The sequence below is a fragment of the Narcine bancroftii genome, chromosome 1 (assembly GCF_036971445.1).
Source record: "Narcine bancroftii isolate sNarBan1 chromosome 1, sNarBan1.hap1, whole genome shotgun sequence".
In the NCBI taxonomy this organism is placed as follows: domain Eukaryota; kingdom Metazoa; phylum Chordata; class Chondrichthyes; order Torpediniformes; family Narcinidae; genus Narcine; species Narcine bancroftii.
The window spans coordinates 158270117-158297149 of record NC_091469.1 but is presented as its reverse complement, the minus strand read 5'-3'; the positions used below and the strand labels follow the sequence as shown (position 1 = coordinate 158297149).

General features: G+C 48.3%; 1 protein-coding gene across 2 annotated transcripts in view; it reads right to left on the bottom strand.

Moving 5' to 3' along the window:
• Positions 1–26565, bottom strand: part of LOC138765378 (dual specificity testis-specific protein kinase 1-like) — a 147711-nt gene extending 121146 nt beyond the window's left edge. The window contains exons 1-2 of one of the 2 annotated variants that reach the window (XM_069942422.1): positions 26392–26565; positions 24554–25406 (exon numbers count right to left, since the gene is read on the bottom strand). In XM_069942422.1, coding sequence (XP_069798523.1) covers positions 24554–24766 — 213 coding nt within the window. In that variant the 5' untranslated portion in view covers positions 24767–25406; positions 26392–26565. Of the gene's footprint in view, positions 1–11969; positions 12119–24553; positions 25407–26391 lie in introns of those variants that run through there. The other variant, XM_069942436.1, reaches the window with a different exon arrangement.
• Positions 26566–27033: the final 468 nt, after the last annotated feature.

Sequence of the window (27033 nt, the reverse complement as noted above, 5' to 3'; positions counted from 1 at the left end):
ATCATGTCAACCTTCTACAGGAGCTCTATCAAGAGCGGCCTGACTGGCTGTATCACAGTGTGGTACGGTTGGTGCACAGAAATGGATTGGAAGTCAATCCACAGAACCACAATACCAGCAGAGAGAATCACTGGGGTCTCCCCACCCCCACAACGACGTGATTTACTGGGATCGCTGTCTGAAGAGGGCGCGCAAAACCCTTCCACCCACCCTGCGCGCAGCATCTTTCAGCCACTCCCATCAGGGAAGAGATCCAGGAGGATCAGAGCCAGCACCACCAGGCTGAGGAGCAGCTTCTACCCACGGGCAGTTAGAACGCTGAACGACCAAAGGAACTGGTCAAACTGACCCTCCAAGACTCTCATATTCATTAAACAATATTTATATATTTTTATGTATAAACGAACATTTGTCCTGCATGTGTATTGCTTGTCAGTCTGTGTGTTATGTCTCGATGTGTGTCTGCGTGTTTTTCACTGAGGAACGGAGAAGGCGGTTTTGTCGGGTTGTACTTATGCAACAAATGACTTGGATTAGTTCATGGTGGAATGGTGGATGGCACTTGATGGGCTGAATGGCCTTTTTCTGCTCCTATATCTTATAGCCTTGTGGTCAGTCCAACCCCACATTTCTGTTCAAATAAACCCTTGCAATTAACATTCTGCTGAGAAACTCAGCAAGAGAAAAAAAAAACAAAAGTCTTGTTACAGGTCTCCCCTAAACTTCCCTCCCTTCACCTTGAACACCTGTCCCCTGGTGTTTGCTGATCCTGCTCTGGGAAACAGGCGCTGGCCGTCCACCCTATATCTATGCCTCTCAGAATCTTGTAGACCTCTATCAAGTCTCCTCTCATCCTTCTTCACTCCAAAAAGAGAAGTCCCAGCTCTGCTAACCTTGCCTCGTAAGTCTTATTAGAGATATATATCAGATTATGAGGGGCTGAGATAGGGTGGACAGCCAGTGCCTGCAAATACCAGTGGACATCTGTCACCTTGAGGAAGGGCTCAGACCTGAAACGCTGGTTTATCCGTTACTTCCATGAACTGCTGGGTTTCACCGGCTGCTTGTGTGTTGTGCATCTGTTTAAAATGAGTGGAGGAACGTTTCGGGGAGATGTAATTCACTGCTGGGGTTGGCGGTGGAGGCTGGTACAATAGGGACATTCAAAAGACTCTTAGGTAGGCAAGCAGGCATAAGGAAAATAGAGGGTTACGGGTGTGAGGGAGGCCAGGGATAGTTGTTGGGGAGTAGGTTCACATAGGTCAGCACCACATCATGGGCTGAATGTCCCGCACTGTGCTGTATTCCACATTTATAATTTGGAATACAGGGTTACACCCCCCTCCCCGCCCCCCCGGGCTTTTCGAAAGTTCGCTTTACGCCACTTCGCTTTTACAAAAGACCTGAATTAGTACCGAAAGAAATCCAAAGGGGGTTTTCCCTTTTACGAAAAGGGCGTTCAGCGTTGGTTTTGTGGCGAGCCGATACAGAGGCAGCACGCACCCCAAGAGTGCGTCACCGTCCCTGGGAACCAGACTCTCAGCATCTAGCCGCTGTAGCTTTGAACTGCGCCTGAGCATCTGGGCTTTAACTTGATTTATTTTACGCGTCCGTTAGCAAGATGTGTCCTAAGGTGTGCAAAAAGCCTGAGTGTTACACTGAGCATAAAACTGGACGTAATTAAGCATTTTGATCGCGGTGAACGAAATAAAGACATTGGGGCTGCGTCGAACTTGACTCCATCCACCTTTCGTTCTACTTCCACGCAGAGAGAAAGATCAGGTTTGCTACATTAAGTAATTTAATACATTAAGGTTTTATGTGTTATCGTGTATGATTTGATAGGTTATTTTTTCCGTCTGGGAACGCTCAAGAATTTTTCCCATATAAATTAATGGTAATTGTTTCTTTGCTTTCCGCCATTTTGGCTCACGAAAAGTTTCACAGGGACGCTCCACTTTCAGATAGCAGGGGATACCTGTCTTTTGTCAAAGCTCTCTTTATTTTCCAATGCTCCTGTCCACGCAGAGTCTGCAAGTTTTCCCTGTGTCCGCTTGCGTTTCCGACCTTTAAGAGCAGGGATGTGATGTTGAGGCTTTCTAAGGCACTGGAGAGACCTCACGTTTTGGGCTCCTCATTTAAGAAAGGATATGCTAATGGTAGAGAAGGTTCAGAGGAAATTCATGAAGAGGATTCTGGGGATGAAAGGGTCACCATGTGAGGAGCGTTAGACACAGCCTCAAGATTCAGGGGAGTAGATTTAAGATGGAGATGGCGAAAACTGTTTTTTTCCCCCAGAGAGAAGTGAATCTAAAGAATTCTCTGCCCAGGGAAGCGGTTGAAGTGACTCCATTAAACATATTTATGGTTCAGTTCGATAGATTTTTACATTAAAAAAATAATTATGGGATATGAGGAAAATGTAGGTCAGTGGAGTTGAGTCACTGATCAGATCAGCCATGATCTTAATGAAAGACAGAGTAGGCTCGACGGGCCAAATGGCCGACTCCTGGTCCTATTTCTTACGTTCTTATGTACTCGTTGGCATTTTGGAGTATATGGGGGGGATCTCACTGAAAGATTTCAAATGATGAAAGGCATGGACTCTGCTCAGAACGGAGAGGTGGAGGAATTTGTGGAATTTGTTGCAGGCAGTTGAGGAGGCCACGTCATTGGGTGCATTTAAGGCGGAGATTGATCAGTTCTTGCATAGCCAGGGAATCAAAGGTTACGGGGAGAAGGCCGGGCAGAAGGGCTGAGTGGGGAAAAGGATCATCTTGTGATTAAATGGCAGGGCAGGCTCAATGGGCTGAATGGTCTATTTCTGTTCCTATGTTTTATGGTCTCTCTCTCCCACCCCCACCCTGTTCCTCACCCTAGTTTCCTTCCACGGACAGGGTGGTTGAAGGGTTAAATGGCTGCTGTACATCACCCCTGCTGTGCAGGTGAATGGTAGAATCCTGGGCGCGGGGGTGTGAATAAAATGCGATTCGTGTGGATTTAGTCTAGAATGATAAAATCGGATTAGTCTAAATTAATACAATGGTGTCGGCTCAGTGGGCCAAAGATCTATTTCCGTACCACATGACAAAGCTCACCAAAATAAAATCCATCAAACATATCTGGGCTTGCCTTAATGAATCAAGTTTCTTACAGGTGGGATGTTGGCTATATTTCTCTCTTGAAAATCTGTGCCATACAACATGAACAAGGCAAGGCCACTGGACTCTTGGTATCTGTTCCACCATTCATTAAGCTGATCTCCACCAGAACTCAGACTCAGGATTGCTTTACAGCTGATCAATCACTTATTACCATACTCAGCTGAAAAAGTAAAATGTCAAAGTCTGCAGATACCATTAGGTTAACCAAAAACATTATATCTGCACTGGTTGGCGCTTACAAGATTGAGGTGATCTTGACTGAAACAGTTACGCCCGTGGGAGGGTTATGACAGGAAAGATGTACTCATTGGAAATGAGGAGAATGGGGAGGGGTTCTCATTGAAACATTTTGAATGCTGAAAGGCATGGACAGAGTAGATCACAAGATCAAGAAACAGAAGTAGGCCATTCAGCCCATCTATTCTTCTGGGTTTCAACTGTTCTCACACCTAGTTCAAAATTCCAGCCTTTTCCCCATAGCCCTTGATCCCCTGACTAATTAGACTAATTAGAAGTAGAAAGATTGTTTCCATGGATAGTCTGGGACAAGAGGGCACAACTTGAGGAATGAAAGGCATCAATTAGAACACAGATGTCAAGGTATTTGGGGGGCATGATTAGCCTAGTGGTTAGTTTTACAGCGCCAGTGACTCCCTGTCTGCACGGAGTGTGTACGTTCTCCACTTGTCTCCGTGGATTTTCCTCGGGGGCTCCGGTTTCCTTCCACCCTCAAAAGGTACAAAGTTGTTGATTAATTTGGGCGGCACGGGATTAAATAGCTGGAATTAGTTTCTACCGTGCTGTAAATATTTTTTTTAAACATTAAAAATTTATTTAGCCAGAGGGAGGTAAATCTTTGGAATTTGTTGCCACAGATGATTGTTCAGGCCAAGTCATTGGGTGTATTTAAGGCAGAAATTAATATGTCCTTGATTAGCCAGGGCATCAAAGATTATGGGGAGAAGACTGGGCAGTGGGGCCGAGTGGGGGAATGGGTCAGCTCATGATTAAATGGTGGGGCAGACTCAATGGGCTGAATGGCCTATTTCTACTCCTATGTCTTATAGTCTTATGTTTCCACAAGTAGGAAAGACTCAAATGAGGCGACTCAGTGATAAGAAGAGGGCATTTGTGTAAAACTGAGGTGTCCAGAATTTTTTCCTCACAGTGGTAAATCTCTGGAGTTCCCTACCCTGGAGGGTTGGAGATGATGGATCACTGGAGGTAATAAGGGAGGAGGATAACATTTTGAAAAATCCAGGAATTGAGTGTGGTGTGGGAAAATGGCACCGAGGAATTAGTCCAGGCCCTTCAGCCCACAATATTGTGCTGACCTACGAAAACCTACTTCACAACAATCTAACCCAGTGGTTCTTAACCTTTTCCTTTCCACTCACATTCCACTTTAAGTCATCCCTCTGCGATCGGGGCTCTGTGATTGGTAAGGGATTGCTTCAGGTGGGATGTGGGTGGGAAGGGAAGGTTGAGAATCACTGCTCTAGACCCAATAGTTACTGAAATATTTTGCTTGAGAAAAATTGTCATTTCCTTTGGAGTTCTGAAACCCTGCACGTAACGAGTCAATGAGGGATGATTAAAACAGTGGTTTTCAAACTTTCTCTTCCCACCCACATCCCACCTGAAGCAATCCCTTACCAATCACAGAGCCCCGATCGCAGAGGGATGACTTAAAGTGGAATGTGAATGGAAAGAAAAAGGTTGAGAACCACTGCTCTAAACCCTTCCCTCCCTCACAACCTTAACCCTCTATTTTTCTTGCATCCATGTGCCCATCGAAAAGCCTTTTGAATGTCCCTATTGTACCAGTGTCCACCACCACCCCTGGCAACTCAGGCACCCACTGCTCTGTGTGTAAAAAAAAACTTACCTTTGACGTCTCCACTCACCTAAAACAAATGTCCTCTGGTCATTGTCACCCAAGGGTAAAGCTGCTGGCTGTCCACACTATCATTTTTAAAATAACTTTATTTAATGTTAAATAAAGCAGATCACAATATCTCAAACTTAATCCAAATACAGGTGGCATTTTACATATAAAAAAGGAAAGAAATAAGAAAGAAAAATTACCTCTAAATCCCCCCCACTCCCCAACAAACTAGAGAAGAATAAGATAAAGAGGGAGAAGAAAAACCACATCAGGAGCAACTTCACTTTCCGATACTTTTAAACATCGAAATATTCATCGAGACCAATAGGAGAAAAGGAATGTTCCAGATTCATTTCAATTTTAATGCCAACAGTTTGTAAAGATCGGCTCCATATTTCACAAAATGTATGATATTTATCTCTTAAATTTAAAGTAATTTTCTCAAGTGAAATCCAACTCCAAACTTCTTCATGATCTCTGTCCATTCCCAGATCAGTATCCGACTTCCAAATTACAGCAATACATTTTCTAGCTATCGCGAAGGTGATTTGCACAAATTTTACTTAATACGTATTCAGGTTTAATCCATCCAGCATTTCCCAGTAAAAATAACATTGAATTCTGTGGGAATCTTACTCCAGTTATTCGACCTAATAAATCACCCAGATCAAGCCAAAAAGGTTTAATTGTGGAACACTGCTGAGTCAAATTCAAAAAAGTACCAACTTCTTGTCCACTGTCCACACTATCTACATACCTTATCTACCCTTTACTTCCTGTGGATGTTGCATGACCTGCTGAGTTTAATTAATTAATGCTGGAGGAACAGAGTACTTTATACAGCGAAAATAAAGAAACAAAACCCACGTTTTGGGCTTGAGCCTTTCTACGATGAAGGGGGCTCAGCCCGATATGTTGGTTCTGTAGCTTTACCTTTGCTATATAAAGGACACTGTTTGACCTGCTGAGTTTCTCCAGCGTTGTGTTTTTACTTCAACCACAGTGTCTGCAGACTTCCTTGTTTTACTTCTGACCTGCAGGTTTGTATATTGCACAAGAGAGTTTTTTCTTGCCTCACCTCTATCTCAAGTGAAGGGCCTATTATTTTAAAAAATTCATATTTCAAAAATGAATATGTAAATAACCTTGAGCGATCTGGCCTCCACACGCACTGGAATAGAGATTTATCGCCCTCTGCACAATGGCTGTTCGTAGGCAAGATCTCCAACAATGAGCAGGCGGAGTTCAGAAGGGAGATAGAAGGACTTGTGGCTTGATGCCAAGACAAGACACTCGCCCTTGACGCCAGCAAGGCCAAGGAGAAGGTCATGAACTTAGACCATCGGAGCAACAAGCCGCTCTGCCATTCCATCATGAGCTGATCCATTCCCCCTCTCAGCTCAACTCCCCGCCTTCTCCCATATCCCTTTCTGTTCAGATACTGTCAATCTCTGCCGTCAATACACCTAGTGACTTGGCCTCCACAGCCACCCGTGGTAGCAAATTCCAGAGGTTCACCACTCTCTGGCTAAAGAAATCCCTCCGCATCTCTGTTCTAAATGGGCGCCCTTCAATCCTGAAGTTGTGCCCTCTTATCCTCGACTCCCACACCATGGGAAACAACTTTCCCACCTACTCTGCCAGGCCTTTCAACCTCCAAAATGCTTCTATGAAGTCTCCCTCGGTCCAAGAGCCATCAAACCTTCCTCGTATGCTAATCCCCTCATTCCAGGAATTATTCTTGTGAATCTACTCTGAACCCTCTCCAATGCCATACATCCTTTCTTAAATAAGGAGCCCAAAACTATACCCGTACTCCAAGTGAGGGCACACCAGTGGCTTATAGAGCCTCAATATCACATCCCTGCTCTTGTATCCTAGCCCTCGAGAAATGAATGGCAACATTGCATTCGCCATCAACTCAACCTGGAGGTCAACCTTCAGAGCGTCCTGCACAAGGACTCCCAGGACCCTTTGTACCTCTGAATTTGGAATTTTCTCCCATTCCAAATAATCGTCTGCCCTTTTTTTATCGTTCTGTCAATGAGCATGACCATACACTTTCCAACATAACAACACACGGGCAACATGGCTGGTGCAGCAGTTAGTGCAACAGTGTCAGCGATCAGGACCGAGGTTTGAATCCCGTGCTGTCTGTAAGGAGTTTGAATGTTCTCCCTGTGTCTGAGTGGGTTTTCCCTGGGGGGGGCTCCAGTTTCCTCCCACCCTTGAAAAACATACCAGGGGTAGTAGCTTAATTGGGTGTAATTGGACAGCAAGGGCTCATGGGCCAAAATGGCCTGTTAATGTTCTGAACGTCTAAAATTATAAATCATATTTCACTTGCCACTTTTTTTTACCCATTCTCCTCCTCCAACTAAATATCTCCGCAGCCTCTATGTATCCTCATCCCTACCTGCCCCTCCACCTATCTTTGTATTATCTGTCAACAGCACTGAGGCGAAAATAGTCGACAGCTGAAGATTCCTGGGGGGGACGGTGAATATCTCCAGTGACCTGTCCCGGTCAACCACCGTCAACGCAGCGGCCAAAAAGGCGCACCGGTGCCTCTAACGTCCTCAGAAGGCCGAGGAAATCTGGCACCTAACCTGTGACCCTCAACAAGTTCCACATCTGCGGCATTGAAACCGTCCTGTCGGGGTGCGCCACTGCAGGGGATGGCAACTACTCCGCTCAACAGCAGAGGGTCAAGAATGTGGCTCAGGTCATCACACATCTCCCCCCCCCCACCCCCAGAGCCTCTAACTGTAACTCCCACTGCCTTGGAAAAGCAGCCAACTTCATCCCCCCCCCAGCCACATCCTCATCACTAGCCTTCTGTCCGGAGGTAGATCCACGAATGTGAGATCACGGAGACAATATTCAACTGGAGTTTCTTTCCAGCCATTAACGGACTCCTGAATGAACCTCGGAATAGTATACCTATTGCTTCTTGTTCCGTACCAATGGATTTCTCTCTGCAACTCGACACTTTTAACCGTATAGTAATTTGCCATACTATGTATAAAATGTCTAACTGGCTGTTAACAAAACAAACTCTATCACAGCATCTTGGCACGGGACAATGGACTTGAAGTGACCATGTCAGGAGAGGATGTTTATAAAGGGAGAGTTTTTTAATGACCTTCCCTGCTAATGTTTATATTTTCGCTCAGTATAAAAGTGAACGTAAAATATAGAGTTGCGGCAGAGACAGTCAGATTGTGCGCTTGCCTTGGCTATTGGAATGTGGGTGAAAAGGATGCAAGCAGATGAATAATGCTGTGACTTTTCCTCCACCCCCACAAACAGTTGGCATTACTACCAACCTCCAGTGTCTGTTAACCCCCTCCTGCATTCCCTATCTTTCTGTGTTATAATCCAGGGTCCCTGGTGAACACTGTACACCCAGCAGTCGACTGTTATAATCCAGGCCCCCTGGTGAACACTGTACAACCAGGGGCAGTGTGTTATTATCCAGGGCCCCTGGTGAACACTGTAAACCCAGGTGCAGTGTGTTATAATCCAGGGCCCCTGGTGAACACTGTACACCCAGGCACAGTATGTTATAATCCAGGGCCCCTGGTGAACACTGTACACCCAGGCGCAGTGTGTTATAATCCAGGGCCCCTGGTGAACACTCTACACCCAGTGGTAGACTGTTATAATCCAGGGCCCCTGATGAACACTGTACACCCAGCAGTAGACTGTTATAATCCAGGGCCCCTGGTGAACACTGTACACCCAGGCGCAGTATGTTATAATCCAGGGCCCCTGGTGAACACTGTACACCCAGGCGCAGTGTGTTATAATCCAGGGCCCCTGGTGAACACCGTACACCCAGGTGCAGTATGTTATAATCCAGGGCCCCTGGTGAACACTGTACACCCAGGCGCAGTGTGTTATAATCCAGGGCCCCTGGTGAACACCGTACACCCAGTGGTAGACTGTTATAATCCAGGTTCGCTGCAGAACACTGCACACCCAGGGGCAGTGTGTTATAATCCAAGGTCCCTGGTGAACACTGTAAACCCAGGCGCAGTGTGTTATAATCCAGGGCCCCTGGTCAACACTGTACACCCAGGTGCAGTGTGTTATAATCCAGGGCCCCTGGTGAACACCGTACACCCAGGCACAGTAAGTTATAATCCAGGCCCCCTGGTGAACACTGTACACCCAGGCGCAATGTGTTATAATCCAGGGCCCCTGGTGAACAGCGTACACCAAGCGGTAGACTGTTATAATCCAGGGCCCCTGGTGAACACTGTACACCCAAGTGCAGTGTGTTATAATCCAGGGTCCTTGCAGAACACTGTACACCCAGGCGCAGTATGTTATAATCCAGGGCCCTTGGTGAACACTGTACACCCAGCAGTAGTCTGTTATAATCCAGGGCCCATGGTGAACACCGTACACCCAGCAGTAGACTGTTATAATCCAGGGCCCCTGGTGAACACTGTACACCCATGGGCAGTGTGTTATAATCTAGGGCCCATGGTGAACACCGTACACCCAGCAGTAGACTGTTATAATCCAGGGTCCCTGGTGAACACTGTACAACCAGGTGCATTGTGTTATAATCCAGGGACCCAGGTGAACACTGTACACCCAGGGACAGTGTGTTATAATCCAGGGTCCCTGATGAACAATGTACACCCAGGGACAGTGTGTTATAATCCAGGGCCCCTGGTGAACACTGCACTCCTAGGGGCAGTGTGTTATAATCCAGGGCCCCTGGTGAACACTGTACACCCATGCGATGTGTGTTATAATCCAGGGTCCCTGCTGAACACTGTACGCCCAGGGGCAGCGTGTTATAATCCAAGGTCCCTGGTGAACACTGTACACCCAGCGGTAGACTGTTATAATCCAGGGTCCATGGTGAACACTGTACACCCATGGGCAGTGTGTTATAATCCAGGGTCCCTGGTGAACACTGTACACCCAGGGGCAGTGTATTATAATCCAGGGTCCCTGGTGAACACTGTACACCCAGGGGCAGCGTGTTATAATCCAAGGTCCCTGGTAAACACTGTACACCCAGCGGTAGACTGTTATAATCCAGGGTCCATGGTGAACACTGTACACCCAGGGGCAGTGTGTTATAATCCAGGGTCCCTGGTGAACACTGTACACCCAGGGGCAGTGTATTATAATCCAGGGTCCCTGGTGAATACTGTACACTCAGGGGCAGTGTGTTATAATCCAGGGCACCTGGTGAACACTGTACACCCAGCAGTAGACTGTTATAATTCAGGGCCCCTGGTGAACACTGTACACCCATGGGCAGTGTGTAATAATCCAGTGTCCAGAGACACACTTCTGGCATGTGTTAGAATGCTGGGTTAACTGTGTTTCCCACTTACTTATAACCTTCACAGATGAGTTTTCAGAAGACACAGTTGTTTTGTTGTTCAGACCTGAATGCGAATGAGCTCAGTTCCTTCTCTGAGCCCGAGACCTTGTGCAGCCAAATTAGAAGGGGATTATGTGGCAGCAGATCATCATGTAATCACCTTACCCAGCCTGCAGGCTGTTCAAACACCAAGTCTAACCACATGTTTTCAGGCTGCAAATAGAATTACATGACAAGTGACTTCAGGTTTCCGTGGACGAGTTCGGTTGCTCGGAGCTCCCCTTGCTCTCATGCTAGGAGGCAATTTAATGTATTGAAATTTAAAATTTATATTTAAATCTGGACTCACCATACTGTAACATGCCCTTCCTGCCTACGAGGCTGTGCCGCCCAAATTACACCCCATTAACGTATACTCCTAGTTGGTTTTTGAACAGGGGGAGATAAAACCCACCCAGAGAAGGGGAGAATGTACAAACTACTTGAGGACAGCGTGGGACTGAAACCCCATTCCGGGCCCAATCACTGGCGCTTTAAATGTGTTGCAGTAACTGCTCCGCTAACCGTAACGCCCCAGTCCAGTGGGGGAGTGTAGAGGGAGATAGCCATTGCCTACCCTCTAGGACATCGAACATTAGGCCCTTCAGCCCTCCTATGTAAACCTACTCCACTGCAGTCTAACCTTTCCCTACCTCACACCCATAACCCTCTATTTATCTTGCTTGCCAATCAAACAATCTTTTGAGTGTCCCTATTTAGAAGCCGGAAGCACCACCCCTGCCTTTACATTCCTGGCACCCTCCAATCTATGAGTCAAAAAAATTTTGAGACCGTCATCTCCCCCAAACTTGAACAGATGTCCTCTCGGATTTGCGATTGTCACCCCGGGGAAAAATGTCTTGCCTGTCCAGCATTTTTCCCTTCCTCCCTCTCTCTCTCCACCCTCCCCTCTCAATACCCCTCACCCTCATTCCCCCTCTCCTTCACCCTCCTCACCCCCAACCCCCCTCTTGCTCACCTCCCCCTCAGACCTCTCTCACACCCTCCCCCTCGCATCCCCCTCTCTCCCCTACCCCTCTTCCCTCAATGCCCCTCACCCTCATCCCCTTCTCCCTCCTCAGCCTAAGCCCCCTGCCTCTTCAACCCCTCTCCCTCAAATCCCTTCACCCTCTCCATTCCCTTCTCCCTCAGCCCCCCCTCCCTCACCCCCTTCTCCCACCCCTCCTTCCTACACCCCGCTCTCCCTACCTCCCCACTCTCACCCTCATCCCCTCACCCCCTCTTCCCTCACCCTAACCCCCTCCCACCTCACCCTCTCACCTCTCCCTCAGCCTCACCATCCTCCCTTCCCCCAGCTCCACCTCCCCCTCCATCCTCGCCCTCATCAATCCCCTCACCATCCCCTTCTCCTTCAGCCCCCTCTTCCCACCCCACTTCCTCATCCCCTCCTCCCTCCCACACCCCCTCTCCCTCACCCCCCCCTCTCTCCCTCACCCTCGCCATCCCCTTCTCCCACACCACCCTCCTTTCCCCCCAGCCCCCCTTCACCCCCTCCCCTTACCTCCCCCTCCACTCAATGTTCCTGTCCAGAACGCCAACCGTTCTTTTCCAGCCACGGATCCTGCTCGACCTGCGGAGTTCCTCCAGCCAGAATGCGCCTTCATCTCTCTCTGTCACTGTCCTTCTGAACTGTGACTGACATGTTATACTATGTACGAGCTGACTCAACAACTACATCACAGCACCTTGGTGCATGTTGAACTTGAACCTTGACGAAGGGCTCAAGCCCGAAGCGTTGCTTATCTTTCCTTGATAAAGTCGCCTGTTTGACCTGCTGGGTTTTTCCCAGCTTTTGTACTTTTCCTTCAATTTAAACTTGAATCCTCTCAGCACTCACTCCCATAGCTGCAGTCAGAGTGCTGAATCACTCTCCAGAGACACAAGCTGAACCAGGAACAGAGATTGAAGTGATTTACTAAATTTGGAACTGTTCAGAGTCCGCCTTTAGTCAGTCAGCCTGAAATTATTGAGCCAGCACTAAACATGGACCTGGTCCGCGATGATCTCTCGGAGAGGCAGAGGCGCTGTTTTTTTTAGATAAAATCCAGAAATAGACATTATTCACAATAAATCAGTGGTTCTCAACCTTTTCCTTTCCACTCACATCCCACTGTAAGTTATCCCTCTGCCATCGGTGCTCTGTGATAAATAAGGGATTGCTTAAGGTGGGATGTGGGTGGGAAGGGAAGGTTGAGAACCACTGCTCTAGACCCAATTGTTACTGAAAATATTTGGCTTGAGAAAAATGGTCATTGGCCCATTTCCTTTGGAGTTCTGAAACCCTGCACATAACGAGTCAATGAGGGACAACTAAAACAGTGCTTTTCAGACTTTCTCTTCCCACCCACACACCACATTAAGCAATCCCTTACAGAGCACCGATGGCACAGGGAATACTTAAAGTAGTAAGTAAGTGAAAAGAAAAAGGTTGAGAACCACTGCAATAAATTATTTACCAAAGGAAAGCATTCAAAATCTCTTCCCACCCTTAGTTTTGCATCCAGATATTTCCATCACTGTACATTGTTATATTAATTTCTATTTACATCATTGCCATCTCCCTGTTGGTTTGTCTTTACACCCTTTCTTGTTACTTGAGGGCAGAGTGTACGACCTGCAGATGGTGATCACGTCGGAGGACCAGTGAGGGGCTCTGAGGTTGAAGAGCACACAGGCAGCAGGGCTGAGAACCACTGCTCTAGACCCAATTGTTACTGAAATATTTTACTTGAGAAAAATTCTCATTGGCCCATTTCCTTTGGAGTTCTGAAACTGTGCACATAACAAGTCAATGAGGGACAAATAAAATGGGTTTTCAAACCTTTTTCTTTCCACCCACATCCTACCTTAAGCAATCCCTTACTGATCACAGAGCATCGATTAGTACATGAAGGACACTGCTGAGTTTCTCCAGCTTTGTGTCGTTACGCTCTGTCACACTGCTGCTGGGGGACCCCTGCATCCTTCTCCACTCACACTTAGCATATTTGCATTCTAGAAAGAGGTGGGCAGCCGTCTCCGCTCCGCCACAGTCATCTCATGGACAACGTGTGTGGTGCCCTGGTTGTACAGGAAGAACCTGACTGGGAGGCCACCCTGGTGCTTGTTCATGAGCCCCAGTGATGAGGCATTCCACCAGATGACTTGGATGGTCTACTTGGGCAACCACCCTACTGTATCCACCAAGTTCTCATCTCTTGGTTTCTGGTGGATGTACCTTGGTTTCTGATGGTCTTGTGGTCAAAGGTGTGGTTTTGTAAAAACATTTCCACTAAGGATAGGTGGCGTGGCAAAGTCCAGCTGACTGGGACATTGTGCAGCAACGGGGCCAGGCCCATCTCACGCAACACCTGGGACACAGCGGCATTTGGTACACTCGTACTTTGGTTCCACGCACAGCCTGATCTAGCCACCCTCGAAGGTGGTCCTCAGGATAAGGGCCACGTTGGGCTGTGCCCTTGCCCCCATTTTCTGGCGACTTGTACATTGTGACCCTTCAAACCCTTTCCATCTTGGATCCCCTTATGAATCAGAAGACTGTACTGGTGATTGCCAGGGTAGAGGTGCAGAGGATGAGCCCCATGTACAGCAGTCCCGAGGACCTGATGACCGGGTTCTTCCCTGTTATTGAGAGGGAGCGTCACACCCACACACCCAATTTCTGGTGGACCTTTTGCGATCCACTCCAACCAATTTTTGTTGGGAGTCTATGTTTAGGTCTCAGTGCAACTCCAAACCCACTAATGAAATTGAATCACAACAGCATCTGAAGTTAGCTCAGGGCCAACTACCTGGGTTCCAATCTACCACCAGCTGTAAGGGGCTTGTATGTTCTCCCCGTGTCATTGTGGGGTTTTCCCGGGTGCTCAGTTTCCACCTCCCCCCCACACTGTCCAAAATCGTACAGAGATTGTATGCTAATTGGTGTATTGGAGTATTGGCTCAGAACCATGCTGCATTTTAATGATTCAACATGGTAGAAACCAATTCCGGCCATTTAAACATGTGCCGCCCAATTACACCCAATCAGGTAGCACGGTTGGCATAGCAGTTTGCACAATGCTGTTACAGCGCCAGCGATCGGGACCAGGGTTCGAATCCCGCACTGTCTGCAAAGAGTTTGTAGGTTCTCCCTATGTCTGCGTGGGTTTCCCCAGGGGCTCTGGTTTACTCCCACCGTTCAAAACGTACCGGGTTGGAAGTTAATGGGGTGTAATTGGGCGGCACGGGCTCAAAGGCTGAAATGGCCTGTTTACCCTGCACCATGTCTAAATTCAAAATATTAATTTTAATTTAACTTACCATGTCTTTGGAACGTGGAAGGTCACTGGAGCATCCGGAGGAAGACCCACGCAGGTCACAGGGAAAACATCCTCACAGACAGCGCGGGATTCTAACCTGGGTCACTGGCGCTCCAATAGCATCACGCTAAACGCACCGCTCAGTTGGTCTTGCCAACGCGGATATCTGTTCCGTGGACGTTGGGAAAGAACGACTAGTGCACGCGGCTGGGAAAACGTCGGAACCAGGCCCAGAGAACTACACAGCCCTCTCAGCCAAACGAGAGATCGCGGATTGAATCTGAGCATCGGAGCCTCTTCACTTGTCCCAGCACCAGTATCTATCCCTCAAAGAACCTCACTAAAAGGTGAGAGAGAGGTGGTTGAGTGGGGTGGTGGGGGGGGGGGGGGGGGGTGAGTGGGGTGGTGTAACACGAAAGTCTGAAGATGCTATGATTGTGATATTAACACAGAGAAATGCTGGAGGAACTCAACTGCTCTCGCTGCGGCCGTAGAATATAGGATATATTACTGAGCTTTCAGGCCTGCTCCCTTCCTCCTGATGTAAGCAAAAAGCAGGCAGGCATCTCATCAAAATGGAAGGGGGAAGAGTCCAGACCAACAAAGGAAAGGTGTTAATTAGTGATAAGAGGAAAGGTGAGAATTGATTTTGGCTCTTTGAAAGGAGACAGAGGGAAAAGAGAGAGAACAGAGGAAAGGAGACAGGAGGGTGAAGATGGGGCAGGGAAGGTTTAACGGGAATTGGGGAAGTCGATGTTACTGCCATCTGTCAGGTGTCCTGACAGAAATTGGACTCTTGTTGCTCCAGTTTGCAGGTGATTGGGAGGAAAAGTTTTACATACAGAGTGGTCGTTATCTAGAATGAATTAATGAATGAGCATTTATTGTCAGATACACAAGTACAATGTTTAGACCCAGGGGTTCTCAACCTTTTTCTTCCCACTCACATCCCACTTTAAGTCATCCCTCTGCCATTGGGGCTCTGTGATCAGTAAGGGATTGCTTAAGGTGGGATGTGGGTGGAAAGGAAAGGTTGAGAATCACTGCACTAGACCCAATTGTTCCTGAAATATTTGGCGAGAAAAACTATTATTGGCCCATTTCCCTTGGAGTTCTGAAACGGTGCACATATCGAGTCAATGAGGGACGATTAAAACAGTGCTTTTCAAACTTTTTTCTTCCCACCCATATCCCACCTTAAGCAATCCCTTACTGATCACAGAGCCCCAATGGCAGAGGGAATATAACTCATAACTCCAAAGGAAATAGGCCAATGACAATTTTTCTCAAGCAAAATATTTCAGAAATGACTGGGTCTGGAGCAGTGATTCTCAACCTTCCCTTCCTACCCACGTCCCACCTTAAGCAATCCCTTATTAATCACAGAGCACCGATGGCATAAGGATGAGTGGAATGAAAAAGGTTGAGAACCACTGGTGTAGATAGCCAGAGGCTTTTTCCCAGGCCTGAAATGGTTGCCACAAGAGGACACAGGCTACGGATACTGGGGAGTAGATGCAGAGGAGAAGTCAGGGATATGTTTTTTTTTGTTTTTTTTTTTTTTTTTTTTACACAGAGAGTGGTGGGTGCGGGGAATGGGCACCTGACAACGGTAGTGGAGGCAGATACGACAGAGTCTTTTCAGAGACTTTTGAATAGGTACATGGAGATTAGAAAAATAGAGGGCTATGGGTCAAGCCTAGTAATTTCTCAGATAGGGACATGTTCGGCACAACTTTGTGGGCTGAAGTGCCTGTATTGTGCAGTAACATTTCTATGGCAAGGGAAAAGCTGCAAAAAATTTTGGATGGGGTCCCACCGAGGGCCCTTACAACCGCAGCAAGACAACCTTTTTCCTGTCATCAAATCTGTTTGAGGTGATGGCAACTCAGCCTTCCGAATTGCCCTCTGCACCTGCATGCCTCGTTCCAAGGACATCAGGTGCACCTCCCCCTACTCCAATCTCTTCCCATTCAGATAACTACACGTTCAGAAGTTCAGAACTGTTACTACCTGATAAATATCTTTTATCTTTGTTTGCAGGACAGAATTCAACAAGGACGATCTAGCTTAACTTTGCCTTTCACAGGACACACACTGGAAATTTGTTGCCTTATATTTATTGTTACATCTTAATGTTTTAGACCAGTGGTTCTCAACCTTTTTCTTTCCACTCACTTACCACTGTAAGTAATCCCTGTCGTCGGTGCTCTGTGATCAGTAAGGTGGGACGTGGGTGGGAAGGGAAGGTTGAGAATCACCGCTCTAGACCCAGTAGTTACTGAAATATTTTGCTTGAGAAAAATTGTCATTGGCCCATTTCCTTTGGAGTTCTGAAACCGTGCACATAACGAGTCAATGAGGGACGATTAAAACAGTGGTCTTCAAACTCTTTTCTTCCCACCCACAGACCACCTTAAGCAATCCCTTACTGATCACAGGGCACCAATGTGAGTGGGAAGAAAAAGGTTGAGAACCACTGGTCTAGAGATTCCATCAAGCATCTGACGTCAGGACTTGGCCGGTCTGTTGCATTCACGATCGGGCACTTTCAACGTGATCCCACCACCGGAGAGATCGGAGACGGCAATGAGGAGTGAGATAGATCAGCTGGCTGAGTGGCGCCACAAAAACAACCTTGCACTCAAAGTCAGTAAAACTAAGGAAATGATTGCGGACTTCAGAAAGGGGAAGCTAGAAGAACACAAACCAGTCCTCATCAAGGGATTAGCAGTGGGGAGGGCAACAAATCTCAGATTCTAGCATCTTCTGAGGATCTCTCCTGGGGCCTCCACGTCGATGCAGTCACGATAAAAGCTTCCCAGCGGCTATACTTCGTTGAGAATTTGAGGAGATTGGGTCTGTCACTAAAGACTCTTCCAAATTTCTACAGGTGAACTGTGGGAAGCATTCAGGCTGGTTGCATCACTGTCTGGTATGGGGGCGGGGGGGGGGGGTGCCAATGCACAGGACAGGTTACTAAAGGTTGTAAACCTAGTCATTAATTGTGCCCCCCCGCCCCAATCCTCTGGTACATCCCTGCAACCACAAGAAATGTTGCATGCACCCACAGCTCCCTCCCTCACCACCGTTCGGAGGCCCCAAACTGCCCTTCAAAGTGAAGCAACTCTTCACTTGTGAATCTGCAGGGGTCATCTACTGCATATGGAGTTCCCGATATGGCCTCCGCTACATTGGGGAGACAGGGCGATCGTTGCGTAGAGCACATTCGCTCTGTCCACTGCAACAGCGAGGACTTCCCAGTGGCCAGGAATTTCAACTCCACATCTAATTCCCTCACTGTCTGTCCACAGCCTCATGCAATGCCAAACCAAGGCTACCTGCAAATTGGAGGAACCTTATATTCAGTCTCCAACCAGATGGCATTAACATCGACTTCTCTTGAGCCAAAAAAAAATTAGATTTACAAGGATGGCCCCTGGATTGGAGAGCACGTCTTATGAGGGTATTTCAACTTTTCTCCATGGAGTGATGGAGGGTGACGTGATAGAGGTGTGCAAAGAGATGAGGAGTATTGATTGTGTGGATGGCCAGAGGCTTTTTTCCCCGGAGCTGAAATAGTGAACATGGTTTTAAGGTGCTTGGGAATAAGTACAGGGGTTGGGAGGGGAGGAGGATGTAAGAACACTCAGCCCGCTGATCGATCTCACTCCTGGATGCTTCCTCATTGCCGTCCCCGATTCTCTCCGGTGGTAGGATCACGTTGCAGGTGTCCGATCGTGAATGCAACAGACCGCCCAAGCCCTGATGTCAGATGCTTGACGGAATCTCTAAAACAGAGAGTGGTGAGTGCTGCCAAGCAATGGTAGTGGAGGTAAGAACAATAGGATCTTATAAACGGCTGTTAAATAGCCGAGCTGAGAAAAGTCTTGGGATGTGCAGTCAGGAAATTCGAGGCAGTTGTTCAAGTAGGTTATTGGGCCAGCACAAGGCTGTGGACTGAAGGGTCTGTACTGTGCTGTCATTTCCCATGTTTCACGTAAAGGGACAGATACATGCCCTTGTCTTTCACTTGTTTTATCTGTAGTGTCTTGGGCGATATTTTTTTTTATCTCAACTGACACACAAAGCTGATTATATCTTTCTAATCATCTTGCAGTTTGCTGGAAGTTCCTGTGTTTGCTTCATTTCCTACTGTATGAGACAGATTACATTTCAAAAATTTAAAAATAAAAAGGTCCTCGGTTGAAAGACAAGGGCACCCTTGTCCCCCCCCCCCCCCACCCCTCCCAACTGTTGCAAGTTTATGGAGTTTTCTTCCTCGAAAGGGTAATGGAAGCGAAGAGCTGGAGTCATTTTTAGGGCCGACAGATCTTTGATGAGGAAGGGATGGGTGAAAGGTGCTGGGGGGAGGTGGGGGGGGAGTCAGGGATGCAGTGGCAGGTCACGACGACCAAATGGGCCTGGATCCCCTTCGAGCACATAGGAAACTCGAGCAGGAGTTGGCCATCCAGCCCGCCAAGTCTGCTTGGCCAGGCTGATCAGGCCGTGGACTCGGCTGCCCCTACCCGGCCGTTTCCCCCACAGCCTTTAATTCCCTAACGAGCCAAACATCCATTTCTACCCGCTTCCTTGGGCAGAGTATTTTAGATTCATTGCTCCCTGGAAGAAGCAGTTTCCTCCCTATCTTTGTCCCAAATCTACCCCACTCCACCTTCGGTCCCCCAGTTCTAGTCTTACCTACCTGTGGAAGCATTCTCCCTGCTTCTATCTACAGTCCCAAGCCACCAAACCTGTTCCCACAAGCTAACCCCCTCGACTATCAGAGTTGGCGTTACAATGTCTGTTGAAGGAAGGAGGCCATAGGTATGCGATCTGCTTTTTAACCAATGCTCCCCGGAACCTTCTCTCAGCCTCTGATCTTACTGCCCGAGTGGTCCATCTGTCTGTCCAGAAACAGAGGACCTGCCTTGATAACCCTCCCCATCCCAGCCATTTGTCAGGAGTTCTGGAGAAGCATACGCAGATTCCTTCGGCAGCTGGAAGAGAGGGGAATGGGGGGAGGGGGAAGTCTCTGTCAACCCTAAAAATGATTTAAGTAACTTCTTGTATGTTTCTGACATTCTGTAAACATCACAGCACAGTCCAGGTCCTTTGCCCCACAATCCATGAAAAGTTGCTCCACGAGGATCTTTCCCGGCCTCACACCAATACCCTCTATTTCTCTGACAAACACTTGAAGATATTTAGAAGTGGGGAAAAAATTTTAAAGATACAAATAGACCATAATTTTAAAAATGAATAATTCAAGGGCACAGCCTCAGAATACAAAAACGTCCCTTCAGAACCGAGACAAGGAGAAATCTCTCTATCCCAGAGGGGCAGTGAATCTGTGGAACTCGTCGCCGCAGACTGCTGTGGAGGCCAAGTCAATGGGTACATTTAAGTCCGAGGTAGATTGGTCCTTGATTCGGATGGGAATCGGGGACAGCCTGAAGGTGAACAGCCAACAGTACAAAACCAGCTCCTTCCCCTCGGCCATCAGATTTCTGAACGGACAATGAACCGGACGCCCCCTTCTTTTTGCACCAATTTATTTTTCTTTAAATGTAATTTACAGCATTGATATTTGCACCTGTAATGTTGCCATAAAACAATGAATTGCATGACGTGTTTACGTCGATGAATTTTCAAGTTACTCCTCCTTAAGCAAACCCTCCCCCACCTCCAGGATAAGTTCCATACGGAGTATTTTGGAGGATCAAGAACCAAGGAAAGAGAATGAGCCACGACGGGATGGATCCGCACCTGTCTTATGGCCCGACATCCAGACATGCATTCGAATCACCAAGGCAATCGTACACTAGTAAATGGGGTAAGTGTAGATCATTCTCGATGGCTTGCATGGACGTATGGAGAAAGGGCCTGTTTCTGTGTGAATATATACCTTTATTGGTCCTGAGAAGTTACATTTTAGCAGATTAAACCAGGGCTGGATATACATGGGGAATAGAAGGACCCTGGAGTGGTGCAGAAGGGAGAGACCCACAGTTCCCTGCAAGCAGCGACGCAGGTAGATAGGGCTAAGTGGGCACTTGGCGCACTTGCCTTCATCGGTCAGGGATTTGAACGCAGGAGGGGCATCGTGTTCTGGTCACCCAGGAGAGCAATAAGCTGGGGATAGAAAAAAATAGTTCACGATAACGTTGTGACTGGCGCAAAAACACAAATGTGGCGGAGGATCTCAGCAGGTCTCAGGTAAACGTCAGTAAAATATCTTTCCCTCCTACAGACAGTGCGAGTCCTGTCGGGTTCCTCCAGCAAAAGTAACACCACAATGCTGGGGAAATTCAGCAGGTCAAACAGTGTCCTTTATAGAGCTAAGGACACATAACCGATGTTTTGTGCTTGAACCCTTCATCAAGGTTCCTTGAGGAACATTGCTTATCCATCCTTATCTTTGCTCTATAAAGGTCACTGTGTTGGAGCTGCTGAGTCTCTCCAGCTTTGTGTTTCTACTTCAACCTCAGGGTCTGCAGACTTTCCTGTTTTACATCTGAGTTCCTCCTGCTTTACTTTTCACGAGAACTTTACCAGGACTGGTGGGTTTGAGCCACAAGGAGGGAGGCTGGAACTTCTTTCCCTAGGATGTGGAAGGGAGGTGTGGGGAGGGCTGTATAGTGTATAAACTTATGAGGACATAAGCAAGGTAAATAATCAAGGTAAATTTCCCCCAGAGAAGGGAAAGTAGTGTAAATGAGAGGGGATTGATTTAAGGTGGAGAGGGGAAAGATTTAAAGAGGATCTGAGGGCACCTCTCACACAGATGGTGGAATGAGCCACCAGAGGTAAGAACAATTGCAGTGAAACCCTCCAATACCCGGGATTGATAGACCCCGGATGAGCAAGTTTTCCAGTTGCCTGAGACTGTGCATTGCGTGAACCAGCGACGAGGAGTGCCACTTCTGCATTTTTTTACCCATTTATTTTCTGCGATTTTTTTTTTCCTGGTTGCTTGAATTCCAGATAATAGGGATCTTAGTGAACACAATGTTCAAAAGACATTTGGCAGGTACAGAGAGGTGTGGGGCAGATGCAACCTCTAGCCTCAAGGACCCTCACCACCCCAGCCATGCCCTCTTCACACTGCTACCATCAGGAGGTACAGGAATCCTCGGATGCACTCCCAATGGTACAAAGAAAAGAGAGCCTCTCCCCTCCACCATCCGATTTCTGAACGGACAATGAACCACAGATACTACTGTCTTCTTTTGCACCATTTTTTTTTAAAAACATAATTTATAAGAATATTTGTACCTATAATGCTGCAAAACAACAAATTTTGTGGCACGTGCATGACAATAAATTCTGATTCTGTAAAGGGAAAAAACATGACCAGTTGGGCTGTTCCCTGCTCTAAAACTCTTTCACTATGTGTGCTGGGTTCATGGAAGTTTATCTCTGTTTATTATTTGCTGGCCTTTACACTGTTTCGCGAGGTTTAAAATCCAATATGCACGTCCCCCTGTAGTTCAGCTTATTCGATGTACCCTGCACTCTATCCATGCAGTAGGCCCACTGGCACACAGGGTTTAATTAATAATGTCATTACTTCACATTACAAACGTGCAATTCTATCTCACCGCTTCTCTTGAGCAACAGGTGTCCCTTTTCAGCACCCTGTTGTAAACCCAACAATCAATGACATTTAAAATCATGGCCTACTATTCCGTGAGTTTCAATACTCCACCATGGACAAAGAAGCAAGAGAGGCAGGACTTCTGTCATAGACCTTGAGCCACACGGGGGACTGCAGATGCTTGAATTTTATTTCAATTTGGACATAAGGAACGTTAACAGGCCATCGACCCACGTGTCCGTGCCGACCAATTTACACCCCATTAACCTACACCCTCAGGTACGATTCGAATTTATAGAGATTTTCAAGGAGGTTACCAAGAAAGTTGTCGAAGGAAAGGCTGTGGACGTTGTCAACAGCCTTTCCTTCGACAACTTTCCTGGTAACCTCCTCGAAAAACTCTATAAATCATTAGTTAGGAAGGTTCAGACACTCGGTATTCATGGCGAAGTAGTGGACTGGATTCAACAATGGTTGGATGGGAGTAGTAGTGGTGGATGACTGCTTCTCAAACCGGAGCCCTATGACTAGTGGTGGGCCTCAGGGATCGATGCTGGGACCATTGTTGTTTTGCCATATCTCTCAATGATCTAGATAATGTGGTAAATTGGATCAGCAGGTTTGCAGATTGGAGGCGTTGTGGACAGCGAAGAAGGTTCTCACAGCTTCCTGAGAGATCTGGACCAGCTGGAAAAATGGGCAGAAAAATGGCAGATGGAATTTAATGCAGACAAGGTGTTGCATTTTGGAAGGGCAAACCAAGGAAGGTACACGGTAACTGGTTGGGCACTGACGATTGTGGTCGAACAGAGGGACCTGGGAATATAAATACATAATTCCCTGAAAGTAGTGTCATAGGTGGATAGGGCTGTAAAGAGAGCTTTTGGCATCTTGGCCTTCATGAATCCAAGTATTGAGTACAGGAGTTGGGATGTTATGGTAAAGTTGTAGAAGACTTTGTTGAGGCCAAATTTGGAGTATTGTGTGCAGTTTTGGTCACCGAACTACAGGAAAGATACAAATAAGATAGAAAAAGTACAGAGAAGATTTACTAGGATGTTGCCGGGACTTCAGGAACTGAGTAACAGGGAAAGAATAAACAGGTTAGGACTTTATTCCCTGGAGTGTAGAAGAATGAGGGGAGATTTGATAGAAGTACCGGTATTTAAAATTTGGTGTCAGTGCTGCACAATTGCTCAGTATCAGGGGTGTAAGGTGCTCCTTCCGTCCAATAGTCTAGAGGTCACCCTTGGGCAAGGGGTAGTCTCCCACTTGGGGTCACATGAAGCCATGGATTGCAGATTGTGGGTGGCTTTTACAAGCAGATTCTACAGATTGGAATTTATGGTCGTAAAACTAAAAAAGCTAGGGAGATGAATCTACTGATCAATGGCCAGGGTGACCCGTCCAGTGTGGACACTGCAACTGAAGAAGGCAACGGGAAACACTTCAGTATTTTTCCCCATGTATAATCATGAAGTCAACATCAACTATGGTCTCAGCTCAAAGATGGAGAACAGGGGAGGCAACAACTATCATTTGGAGCGTCAAAGATCATGACGGATGGGGAGACATGATCGCCCAAGCCCAACGGCAAGGCACCTGAAGGAATGAATTTAAAATGATGAGGGGGGGATAGACAGAGTAAATGTAGGTGGGCTTTTTCCACTGAGGGTAGGTGAGATAAAAACGAGAGGACATGGGTTAAGAGTGAAAAGGGAAAAGTTTAGAGGGAACATGAGGGGGAATTTCTTCTCAGAGTGGTGGGAATGTGGAACGAGATGCCAGCTGAAGTGGTGAATGCGGGCTCAATTTTAACATTTAAGAAGAATTTGGATGGGAGAGGTATGAAGGGTGATGGACTTGGCACAGGCCAGAAGGGCTGAAGGGGCCTGTTTCTGTGCTGTAATGTTCTGTGAATCTATGGAATCTGGACACAATCTGCTGGAGGGACTCAGGTCGAGTAGCATTAATGGGAGAAAAGGAACAGTTGATGTTTCTAGCCCAAACTCGTCCTGATGAAGGGTTCTGGCTCGAAATGCAAGGGTTAATTGGAGCAGATGGGCTGCTGAGCTATATAGGCCTGTTACCATGCTGTATACCTCTCATTCTGTTTCTCCTGCTAAACTCCTTCATTCACAGATTTATCCTACTCAGGAGGTGACACCATCAATCAACGCCTACCTTGAACACCTCCGAGAAGAATCCTGAGCCGATCTTCTCGCAGTAGAAGTCATCGATCCTGGCCAGTGTGGAGACAGCGCTGCAGAGTGCCCTGTACGAAGAGGGTCGGAGGCAGTTACACCCGCCCAAGGCGGGAGCCGAGTACGGCCCAGGGTCCGGGGAAAACAGCACATCGCTGGGCATGTCCAACCTGAGGGTCGATTCCCTTGCCATCTTCTGCGCAGATGAACCCGCTGCCCCCCCCCCAAACCCTATCCAAATCCGATTCACATCTTCCTCTAGCTTTTGGCGGATGGTTGGAGCAGAAAATGTGCTCCAGAAGTTAGGAAAAAGCCTTCACATCATCAATGGTGGGATTAACTCCACTCAGGACATTCTTCGCCTCCTCAAGCCAAGTAACAGGTGAAATAGCTGTTAACCCAGGACAAGTTTGGACCAGTTCCCCAATCATTTAAGTATCCAATAACAATTAATCAATAATCCATCAATCAGTCACAATCCAGCATTGGTTTATTGATAATCCATAGTATTCATCGATGATCTGGTTCTGATCAATACATGGCTTGCAACGGCTCATCAATAATCCAACATTGATTCCTTGGCTCATCTGTCCATAATCTGGTCATAGCCAGCCACGATGAGTTTTCCAGCAATGGTGCGTTGATAAAATAATAATCCAGTCAAGCTTCAATTCCAATCGAAGGAACAATAAACTCCAATACATAATCGATCATCATGGTTCATCAGGGAGATGAGGAGGAATTCACCTACCCTCATCCTGGGCGCAGTTTGAACAATAAACCCATGCCAACAGATCCGGAGAGGCACGCCACAAGGTGAAGATCACCCCTTCCTTCAATGTTCCAAATAAACCGGATCAAAACAGACTCCCCCTTGCTCCAGATTAAATCCAGTTTTTCTTTAACTGCTGCCGCACTGAACCCAGTGTCCCCTCAGCCTATCCTCATCAAATCCCAGCTTTACTGCACTTGACTCTTGATCTGATCTAGGTCCGATCTGGGTCTGATCCCGGTCTATCTGCTCCAGGACAGATCCTGGTCTGTCTGCATTGGGGCAGATCCTGGTCTATCTAGTCATATCCCAGTCTTATGACGGTCTGAGCCCGGTTTGATACCGATCTGCTCCTGGTCTGATCCCCCTCTGACCCCAGTCTATCTGCTCCGGGTGGGATCCTGGTCTATCTAGTCTGATCCCAGTCTTATCATGTTCTGAGCCCGGTTTGATCCCGATCTGCTCCTGGTCTGATCCCCCTCTGACCCCGGTCTATCTGCTCCGGGTGGGATCCTGGTCTATCTAGTCTGATCCCAGTCTTATCACGGTCTGAGCCCGGTTTGATCCCGATCTGCTCCTGGCCTGATCCCAGTCTGTTCCCTGTCAGATTCCCCTCTGACCCCGATCTATCTGCTCCAGGTGGGATCCTGGTCTATCTAGTCTGATCCCAGTCTTATCACGGTCTCAGCCCAGTTTGATTCTGATCTGCTCCGGGTCTGATCCCCCTCTGACCCCAGTCTATCTGCTCTGGGTCTGCTCCCCCTCTGACCCCAGTCTATCTGCTCTGGGTCTGCTCCCCCTCTGACCCCAGTCTATCTGCTCCGGGTCTGATCCCCCTCTGACCCCAGTCTATCTGCTCCGGGTCTATCCCCCTCTAACCCCAGTCTATCTACTCCTGTTCTGGTCCCCCTCTGACCCCAGTCTATCCGCTCCGGGTCTGCTCCCGTTCTGATTCCAGAGTACCTGCTCCCAGTTCCCTCTGCCCCCCCCCCCCACCCCCCGGCTCCGATCCCCGCGTCGCTGCCACTCGCTCCGCCTCCGCTCACAGTCCCGGTCCGGCCCGGCTCCCGGATCCCGCTCCGGTTCTGCTCCCTGTCTGCCGACTTCACCCGGAGTCGGAGCGGCTAGGCCTCCCGGTGCTCGCTCCGGGACTGCGCTGCCCGCAGTTCCGGCTGCCCGCCCCGCACTGGTGGGGGGGGGGGGGTGGGGACGGGGCGGGGGGGGGGGGGGGGGGAAGGGCTGCGCTTCCTTATGTGGGAGCGAGACGGAGCGGGTCCGAGTCACGGCCACCGGGCGCCGCCTGCGGGCCACTGCCGAGCCCGCCAAAGTGACGGGGGGGGCTCGCAGCCCGGAGAGACCCCGCCCCAGGGGACCACGCCCTGCCCCTCCCCTCCCCTCCCAGGGGGGCTCTCCTCACCCCAGGGGGGAAAGGACCACGCCCCTCCCTTCCCCATGGAAGAAGAAGGGACCCCACCCCAGGGGGGAGGGGGGGGAGGGGGGGGGAGGGACCCTGCACCTCCCTTCCCTGGGGGAAAAAGGGACCCCTCCCTCCCACCCACTCCCCCTCCCTCCCACCCACTCCCCCTCCCTCCCACCCACTCCCCCTCCCTCCCACCCACTCCCCCTCCCTCCCACCCACTCCCCCTCCCTCCCACCCACTCCCCCTCCCTCCCACCCACTCCCCCTCC